Below are 10593 nucleotides of genomic sequence, written 5' to 3'. Positions count from 1 at the left end.
TGTCTCCTTGACTGCACACCAATAAAGAACAGAGCTGAGGATAGATTTAGAAATATGTGGGTAGACAATTAATAACATACACACACACACACACACACACACACACACACAGAGACACACACACACACACACACACACACACACACAACACAACACACACACACACACACACACACACACACACTTGACAGAGCTATTAGAGGGATATTTCATCATTGGACAGTTTCTTCCTCAGGCAATTGTAACCGTCAATCAATATTGCAATTGCATCTTTTCACCCAGGCGTATTTTATTGTGGTGGGCATGATAGTGTTAGTGTCCACTGGGAATATGGACACTTGCGATAGGCTACAGTTTTTGTAATCAATATGGAGAGTAAAGATACAAAGATTCCCAGGAATCATACGAAACCATAAAATAGTCACATAAGAGGGACACTCAACTGGGGCTACTTATTGTTGAAATTCTAGTGGAAAATAAATTATTGACATTTTTGCTGCATGGGGACCCCTGGAACGCCCTCAAGGACCCCTGGGGGTCCCCGAACCAGACTTTGGGAACTCGATGTTTTGTGAAACAACCAATGGGAGTATCTTGTTTTCCTGCCATCCTCTATGCCTGCCGCTGAATGGCTCCGTCTTGTGCCCACATGTGACCACTGAAGGCGCTCACTGCTTAAACAGCATCGATGAGGTGCTGAAGTGGACAGCTCCGTTACAGGGAAATAATCGCTTGTTTATTTTGGATGCTCTGAAATGCTGTCTCCTTTTAAACAGTGAACTCAAATCTATTTTCGCAGACTTGCATCATTATGTGAATATCACCTGGCTTTATGTTTTCTAATTTAATTGCGTTTCTATTCGCTGCTGCGACGAGCTAGCGCATCACAAACGGAGTTATGCGGGTGTTCTGACATGTCTGAATAGATAGGCTACTTGCGTCTGGGTGCAGCTCAACCTCAGAAAAGGAAGCGGGTTTCAGATCCGTTTTGCAGCCGAGGCGCTCCGACGCTCTTTGATCTCCAGTGGGGAAGCGCAAAGGTAACCCAAAGCCATTTACGGGCGCATTATTGTCTAAGCCGCTCACTCTGCCTGCTTGCAGACAGGAATGAACATGGATAGAGAGGAATTTGCTGTGACGAGTGCGCCGCTGAGTGGATTTGCGCTCCTGTGGAAACTAAACTAAGCCCAGAGTCGAAAGCAGGCAGCTCACGGGCGGTGCGCCATATCTCTTCAAACCTCTTTTGCGCACATTTTCATTTATTCCCGTGGGGAGATAACCATTGTTTTTAATCAGTCATGGGGAAAGACGAATGCAAAACCATGCTGGACGCATTGAACAAAGTGACCGCCTGTTACAGACATTTGGTGGTCGCTTTGGGAAGCACTTCGGACTCGCAGAACCTGCGAGAGGAGCTGAAGAAGACCCGAAAAAAGGCACAGGAGCTGGCCGTGGCCAACAGGACTAAACTGACCGCGCTGCTCAAAGACAAGAGCATCAGCAAAGATGACCGCGCGGAGTACGAGCGCCTGTGGGTGCTGTTCTCCAGCAGCATGGACCTCCTGGAGGTGGACATGAAACGATCGCTGGAGATCGGGCAGGACTTCCCGCTCGAGGTGCCCACCAGACACCTCATCCAGACCGGCATGACGGGCAGCACCACGGCGGTGGCGGCGCGCGCCATGAGCGTGCAGAACATGAAGTACGAGGCGGACGGCAACATCGACACGGCCGACCTGAAGGACCTGCGCGCGGAGATCAGCCAGGTGGGCCAGATGATGGAGGAGATGGAGCAGAAGGTGCAGGTGGCGCCCTGGGCGGTGGAGGCCAAGCAGGAGGCGGGCGCCGAGCTCAAGTCCAGCGTGAGCGTGGGCAACTCCTCCGTGGGCGTCATCTCCATCTGCGAGGAGGAGCCCAAGGACGACGATGGAGAAGTGAGGGAGACCAGCATGGCCTCGTTTTGCGCGGTGGGCCTGTTCTTTGTCGTCCTTCTCGCCGCCGGGGTTCTGGGATATTTGGTGATCAACATGTCCTGAAGGGTGTGTCAATATATAACCCACCCGGACACGCGCCCTGCCTGCCTGCCAGCCAGGCCCGGCCGCGCACGGGAACGTCACTGTGCTCCGTGGGCAAGCTTGGGCCAGCACCTCCACACAACAAGTGACTGCTTCTGTGAGGGGGGGGCTGACTGAGAAATGCGAGCAAGAAGTTATTCGTCGTATTTCTACTAGTTGAGGAGGAGGCGCAGAGGAGTTGCACTAGATACATTTAGAACAATGTAATAATGTCTGTCATTTGGAGAGGAATTTGGACGCGGCGCACAGTTTAATTGGTTAATAGGCTATTTTGAGGGGCCAATGCGTCCTATTGTTTTTTCTTATTTGATAGAGACAAAACAAGTCAGGAGAGTATGTGTGAGTGACAGTGTGTCTGGACCATCACGATGCTATTAATGTCGCTACAGAGACGTAATCCAAGTGGATTAGTCAAAAGGTTCATGCGTAAAGCAGCTGTGATGTTGTTAAATACCCCCCTTGATGTTCTGCTGACTGCTGCTCTCTAAATCTGTGACTTGGAGCCATATATGCAGCAAAGCAGTCACATCAGTCGCACGCACACGAGGAGGTATCTCAGAGACTATTAGGGCAAATTCACTGGGTAGTATAGGCTACCAAATGGCTTCAGTATGGCTAGTCTGTTTGCTCATATCACAAACGTTGGATGATCAGCTGTAGGCTGCTATAGTTACTATAATGCATCATAACATTTTGTATACTGTAGCTCTCCCAGATTGTAGCAGGCCTATATTCTCACTTCATGAAATCACAATGTACTCCATGAGAAGAGCCCTTAGCAAGCGTTCAGTCTTTTCATAGCGCACCCTTTCACTGCTGTTTCTGTTCACTTTCAGGGTTTCATTTGAACCAGTGTTGAATGCATTGCAAAATGTGAATAGAGGAGTTTGTAAATAGCCTATATGTAGGCCTGCTTCTGTGTCAGATAATGTACATACAATGAAGTATTTTTACCATAATAAAAAAATCGTGAAACGCAAATACCGGTAGTTTATTTAGAGATGATGTAAAGCAAGAGCAAGACCACGCCAAATTATAGTTTTGCACAAATGCATGGATTGTGTTTTCATGTGTCAGAGTCTTGGATACAGGCTTTGAGGTAGCCTACTTTAAACCTGCCTTTGAGACAACTGTGATGCTAAGCCTATTAGAAGAGCCATAAACCCAATCTTAGTTTTTAATTGCTGTGCAGTTACAAATGTAAGAACCTGCCATAGCCTAATACACTACCCAGGTTGGCATAAAAACTATTGGTTATGATACTTTCCTTAGACATAACCACCAGGATCAAAATAGTGTTTGATTTAACATGGAGAGGTGCCTATAGGTACTTTGAATCACTAATGGTATTAGTTGTAAGGCTCTTTGATGGTATTCTTGGAATGGCACAAGGAGGCTGAGTTGTAATTGTTGGTTGAGAGGGAGAGAGAGAGAGTGAGTGAGTTCGGGGCCTTGGATGAACACAGGGGGGAGAAGAACAAGAAGAGGGTGGGTTTAGTTCACAAATCAGTTCTCAAATAGTGAGACACCTCAATCAGATCTTATTGAGAAGAACTAGAGCAAAGTTTAGGACAGATTTGAGAGAGGTGATAGTGTTGTTTACACCAGTGGTTCTCAACTGGTCTAGCCTCACGACCCACATTTTTCCTTAGTCATTAAGTCACGACCCAAATTTCTGAAATTGTTTAGGCCTGTATGCTTTTTAAACAAGTTCAAACTGGTGATGCTCGCATGACATGTTTGGTATCAATAGATGCCTTAGGCCTTCTAGTTTAAGGATAGCATATCTGACTTTAAAAATGAGCTGCTACAGCCTCTGAAAGACAGCAATGTTGGCAGTGAACGCCGACATCCTCAAGGAGTAGAATCACTTTTTCATGCACACATCACCGACCCACTCAAAACAGCCTCGCGACCAACTTTGGGGCCCTGACCCACCAGTTGAGAACCCCTGGTTTACACAATATTGTGACTGCAGCAGCATCAATACAATTTCTTTACAATATCAAAATATTTCACAAGCAAACCTTGCATGATGGTATGGAATAAGACTCAAAAGTGGTTCCCTTAGCCTACTTTGATTTGTAGAAAATTCACAACTCAGTTTCAGTGGGCAGATATCAGAGTAAATATCATTTAAAATTCACTTTATTGTTTGGTGTGTGGCTTATATATATCTTTCATCCAATGTGTAAAATACCATTTTCCAGGAGGTTTTCACCCTTTTTTGGACAGTTTGAAGAGCAGCTGTCTCAGACTATATTTTTCCACATACCATGAAACAAATACATCGACAATGTTTTAGATTCATTTAAGATGTGATGTTAAAGGTTTCCAGGGTTCAACATTTTAATAATGTTTATCATCAAAATGACATCAAATATTTTAATCAAACATAATATATTCTCTGTGGGGATTGCAGACCAGTTATCAAGAATCAATACAGATCTCACAAGGAGATCAAGGAAATGAATTTGAACTGAATGTAAGGTACTGGAATAAATAGAACATTGTCATAGAGGACTCCTAAAAGTGCCACGGCCACAGAGCTGAGTCCTATTTTTCCCCTCTTTTGCGCGACTTTGGTGCATGGAAATCACGAGAGTCAGGCCTTTTCCTGTCACTTCAGAGCATAGAATTACATCACATAGGGCCACCTGCAATCCCAAAATATAAAGGTGATTAATTAAACATGTGCTGGGGAAGAAACAGAAATGATTTAAATAACAGATGAGACAACGCTTTCTCAACATTTTAAATGTTCCCCTCAGTCCGAGAGGAAGAGGACGTTACCTGCTCCCACAACGTTCCACAGTCGTGGAACTTCCAGATGCTTCTGCAGGTATAAAATGAAATTCTAAAAAAAATAATGTTAACGTTCTTGCTGCCTATAATATACAGTTGATGCATTGATTGTAGCCCACAGTATACATAATAGGTGTGCTTCATAAGGTATAAAGTGAGCTTGGGCCCTTTAGAGGTGAGTAAACCCCACGACCTCTGAGCTTGTTCAGGCTCATTTGCCTCACGGCGTCACTCAAGAGTCAACATAAACCCAGGAGGCGGGTTGACACAGAGAGGTGACACTTGGCAGAGAGAGACCATCACTCAGAGTCAACATAAACCCAGGAGGCGGGTTGACACAGAGAGGTGACACTTGGCAGAGAGAGACCATCACTCAGAGTCAACATAAACCCAGGAGGCGGGTTGACACAGAGAGGTGACACTTGGCAGAGAGAGACCATCACACAGAGTCAACATAAACCCAGGAGGCGGGTTGACACAGAGAGGTGACACTTGGCAGAGAGAGACCATCACACAGAGTCAACATAAACCCAGGAGGCGGGTTGACACAGAGAGGTGACACTTGGCAGAGAGAGACCATCACTCAGAGTCAACATAAACCCAGGAGGCGGGTTGACACAGAGAGGTGACACTTGGCAGAGAGAGACCATCACTCAGAGTCAACATAAACCCAGGAGGCAGGTTGACACAGAGAGGTGACACTTGGCAGAGAGAGACCATCACTCAGAGTCAACATAAACCCAGGAGGCGGGTTGACACAGAGAGGTGACACTTGGCAGAGAGAGACCATCACTCAGAGTCAACATAAACCCAGGAGGCGGGTTGACACAGAGAGGTGACACTTGGCAGAGAGAGACCATCACACAGAGTCAACATAAACCCAGGAGGCGGGTTGACACAGAGAGGTGACACTTGGCAGAGAGAGACCATCACTCAGAGTCAACATAAACCCAGGAGGCGGGTTGACACAGAGAGGTGACACTTGGCAGAGAGAGACCATCACACAGAGTCAACATAAACCCAGGAGGCGGGTTGACACAGAGAGGTGACACTTGGCAGAGAGAGACCATCACACAGAGTCAACATAAACCCAGGAGGCGGGTTGACACAGAGAGGTGACACTTGGCAGAGAGAGACCATCACACAGAGTCAACATAAACCCAGGAGGCGGGTTGACACAGAGAGGTGACACTTGGCAGAGAGAGACCATCACACAGAGTCAACATAAACCCAGGAGGCGGGTTGACACAGAGAGGTGACACTTGGCAGAGAGAGACCATCACTCAGAGTCAACATAAACCCAGGAGGCGGGTTGACACAGAGAGGTGACACTTGGCAGAGAGAGACCATCACACAGAGTCAACATAAACCCAGGAGGCGGGTTGACACAGAGAGGTGACACTTGGCAGAGAGAGAGACCATCACTCAGAGTCAACATAAACCCAGGAGGCGGGTTGACACAGAGAGGTGACACTTGGCAGAGAGAGACCATCACACAGAGTCAACATAAACCCAGGAGGCGGGTTGACACAGAGAGGTGACACTTGGCAGAGAGAGACCATCGCATCATCACCTCATCTGGACGAAGGCGGTAGGTATCCAAGGCTGTGGGTTGCCATAGAAACCGTCCACAGACTCTCTGTCTCTCTCCCGCAAACAGTGTAGAAGGTTCAGCTACTCCCCCTCCCTCCCACCACCATCCTACTCACAGCACGCTCCAACACGCTCTGACAGATGGATGTGTGGTGTCATGTGTGTGTGTGGGGGGGGAGGAGGGTGCCGTTCAAACACAGTAGATCAGTGGTTCTCAACGTGGGGTCCGGGGGCCAACCAGGGGTCCTTAAGGGGGTTCTGGGGGCGCACCAGCAAACTGATGAATTGTTCAAATTCACTAATTAAAGAATGTAGAAGAATGATTATTATTTTGATCACAGTTTGTGTTATCTCTCTATACCTAAAATACAGAGAGTCATTGAATTCTGGACAAAGTAATATCGTAACAATAAAAATATTGTCACATTTGGGTTCGAGAGATAACATCTTATCAAATGGGGGTCCGTGGCCCTAATGTGGACTAAATTAGGGGTCCTTGATAGAAAAAAGTTTGAAAATCACTGAAGATGGCCTCACACGTTGAGCTAATGAGGGATAAAACCTCAGACAAAACAACAAATCAATAGAAAGCGGTTTCAGGGGGGTTTTGACCTGTGACAACCTGCAGCATAGCATAGCATAGCATAGCATAGCATAGCATAGCATAGCATAGCATAGCATCATTCCAGAAGATGGTTTCCGGCATCAGTCAGTCATGTCAATGTGACATGAGGCGGCACTATTATAACACCAAGCTGAGCTCATTCTGATGCGGAGACTCACATAAATCCACAGTCAACAGATTTAATCCCCCATTTATTGTCAATAAAGCATCTCCAGGCTTTTTATCATATCACAGATACAGCTCTCTGTTGTTTGCCTTTTTTGGATTGACCAAAGCTATAGAAATGACATGAATTATTATAATCCACAGACTTTGTTATGAGCAGTTTCATGTAGGAACTATTTTCTTTTGACCGAACTACACCCGATAACTATAGCTAGTTCCTACATGAGACTACAAAAGAAAATAGTTCCTCCATGAAACGGCTCATAACAAGGTCTGTGAATTATCTTGAGTAACGGGGTCATGATTTCTGGAAAGAGACATTGCTGTTGAGTTTTTCAAATGTATTTCTTTGGCACTTTGAGCACCACAAGCCGAGTGCCATCCAGTTCCATTGTATTGGAGAGTAGGCAGAAACTCTGTGGTCGATACCTCCAAAACTCAGGCAACTAACACAAAACGATATAGATGGATAAATAGCACTACATGGTGAGAGGGAATATATTTTGGATTTTAGGGTGAGCTGTTCCTTTAACACTTGTGTGAATGCGAGAATGTGTATAAAAACGGTTCAGTCCCACGGGTTCTTTATTCTGCCAGTTGTATTCATCTCATCCACTGAGCTCCATGTGCCTTCTCCATCATGCAGTGAGATGTTCTAGCAAACAAAGCATGTTAAGATCAAAATAGATAGCAGCAGCAACAACAATCTGAACGGAGTGTGAGGCTGCCACTGCATCAGAAAACATCCAATTAATGACAACGAATCATTAATGTGTCATGAGGGACACCACTGTGAGCACGGAAGACACCCAGAGGAGAAGAGATCGAACTCCCACTGTGGCTCTCTACCACTGACATAATGCACTCCCACTGAGAGGGGTGCTATGGTTTCAAGCTAGATATGGTCAACATGAAATTATTTGATTTTCTTGGTGTGTAGAGGAAAACTGCCAAGTTCAACAAACCAGCTAGCAAAACAATTGTTTTCCTTTGGGCCAGTCTGAGAAGCCCTCAGAGAAAAGTCAGAAACTATTAAAATGTTATTGTCCTATCTAGAACTTAGTCTAGTATAATAGTAGTAGTCAAAGTGTGATTCGTTGCATTTGCTAACAGACATCTGGGTGGACACTGGCACATAAGACAATCAATATGAGAAAGTTTAGACAATCACACTAAAGTTAGGAATTGTATTGAGCATACTTTTATGTGATTGACAACTTAGCTGACACTATATAATTATTACTGATATTATATAACCACTGATTTGGGACGTCAAACAAGCTACATACGTACACATTTTGACCCAAAACTACTCCTACAGTACTTAGATGAGACATCGTTGGGTGAGGCCAAATGTGTTTAAAATATTAGCAATGAATTTATTTTCTGACTCTACAGATAAAGCGATCTAATTAGATCTAATCAGAGCCAGTTCAGGTTAACTACACTTAAAATGTATACAAATACATACTGTAGTGTAGTCACCTGCACATGTTGATTCACTAATAAAGTAGGTCAGTCTGAACTTGCATTGGACTTGATTTATTTAGGGGCATTTTGGCACAATCCAATCCAAATCACATTAATATATTCAAATACATATTTCTAATCTGGTCCTCAGTGGAAACAAATATGACCAAAAGTAGATAAACATGGCACACATAAAATAATTAAGAATTCAAGCAGTTCAGTGTAAAATCAATCGTTGAATTAATAACAGAACAGTGAAAATGATCAAAATGACATATTATTAAATATCACAATTAGGGCCTAACAGACGACCCTCAGTTTGTTGCCAACATATTTTCCGAGCTTTAAACTCATATTACACCAGCTAATCCCTGATTCTCCCGACCCAGGCTCATGTTTGATTTCAAAATTGCATCCACATCAATGTGGACCATTGATCAAAGCCTTGAGCAGCTTCTGTGTTCACAAAACCAAGTTCTGCTTGAAGCCCACGCACATTCTGAAAACTCCCTCTTCTGGTAACATCATAACCCCCATAAAACGGTTTCCTCAAATTACATCAGCTCGGGGAGTGCGCTACTGGGGGTGGTGGGGGGGGTTAGGTGAAATATTTTCTGAGGATGGAGTCATAAGGCTCCTCCTTCATTCAAAGTGGTTTCAAGGAAATTAGAATCGTCATAGTTTTCACAACTAGTGCCACACTAATGGCACCTTTTAATTTGTATTCACCTCAAATGTTGTCAATTGCTTTCGGCTATACAAACTATTTGTACATTTCATTTACTTGATGTACTTGAACTGCTATTTAAACTGACAAGATGTGATTTTTCAAAGACCCACATAGACTTATTCATTGAGGTGTTTGTAATTGAAGGAGCTGCTCACTGTGAAGGTGAAGGCGTTTGCCACTGATATGTCTGTAATGATTGGTCACTGTGAACGCAGCCTTGTGTAAATAACGTTTTATATTTCTCCTGTCAGCATATACCGGTACTTGAAAAAGGTCTTGTACTGAAACGTTGTGTATTCAATTTCCGTTTTTAAGAAGTGAAGACAGTGTGCGCGTGCGCGTGCGGGTGTCCCTTCTTCCTCCTCTAAGTATATTTCATTTTTAAAAACATGGAACAACATAATTGCAAGATCATGACTTAAATATTGTATAAATATTGCACATCCCACATTTTCTAACTACGCGGACACGGATGTGCGACCGTCCATACGTCCAAAACTCCTGTTATAGGCTTGCAGGAGGCCTGATGCACCCATCCCACACACAACATCCAATGCAAACTGCCATTCTTTAGATAGTCAGTTGTACATACAGGTAGGTAGGAGGTGCGAGGGACAAACATTATCTCCAAAATGACATGATTCATATCATTACTGTCTCATGGAGGTATAAACTAACTAACCATAAACAATGTATACAAGCACTTTATGCAGCTGGTAATCACGTAATATTGAATGTCAATAATTCTTTTTCTTTTCTTGTCTCTGAGCATGTTCGTTTGTCTTGTTTGTGCATTGTTTTGAAAAATTGAAAATAAAATATTGGAAAAAAAACCCATTAACAATGTAGGCCTATTGGTCAACCAGTCTTGTTAGATGAGTTATTTTGGGAGCGTGTACCATATAAGGCTTAGTCCTTCCCACAGCGACCCGGGTTCGAATCCAACCCGCGGTCATTGCTGCATGTCCTCCCCTCTCTCTCTCTCTCCCTCCCATACCTTCCTATCTCTCTCTCTTTCACTGACTGTCTAATAAAGCATAGAATGCCAAAACGAAATCTAAAAAGATAAAATAAGAGAAGGGTTATTTTTCATTTGAGTTCACGGGGGGGGGGGGGGGGGAGCTGCAGAG

At 44.3% G+C, this 10593-nt stretch overlaps 1 protein-coding gene across 1 annotated transcript; it reads left to right on the top strand.

Moving 5' to 3' along the window:
• Nucleotides 1–1298: 1298 nt before the first annotated feature.
• On the top strand, nucleotides 1299–2036 carry LOC310788829 (regulator of G-protein signaling 9-binding protein; the record flags this gene model as incomplete). Its single annotated transcript, XM_083650403.1, has 1 exon — nucleotides 1299–2036. The coding sequence occupies one exon, from the start codon at nucleotides 1299–1301 to the stop codon at nucleotides 2034–2036; it is 738 nt and encodes a 245-aa protein (XP_083506529.1).
• Between the last annotated feature and the right edge of the window lie 8557 nt (nucleotides 2037–10593).

The sequence above is a fragment of the Poromitra crassiceps genome (genome assembly GCF_964638095.1).
Source record: "Poromitra crassiceps genome assembly, chromosome: 14".
Lineage (NCBI taxonomy): Eukaryota > Metazoa > Chordata > Actinopteri > Beryciformes > Melamphaidae > Poromitra > Poromitra crassiceps.
Note: the sequence above shows the minus strand (reverse complement) of the source record. Positions and strands in the feature narration are given on the sequence as shown.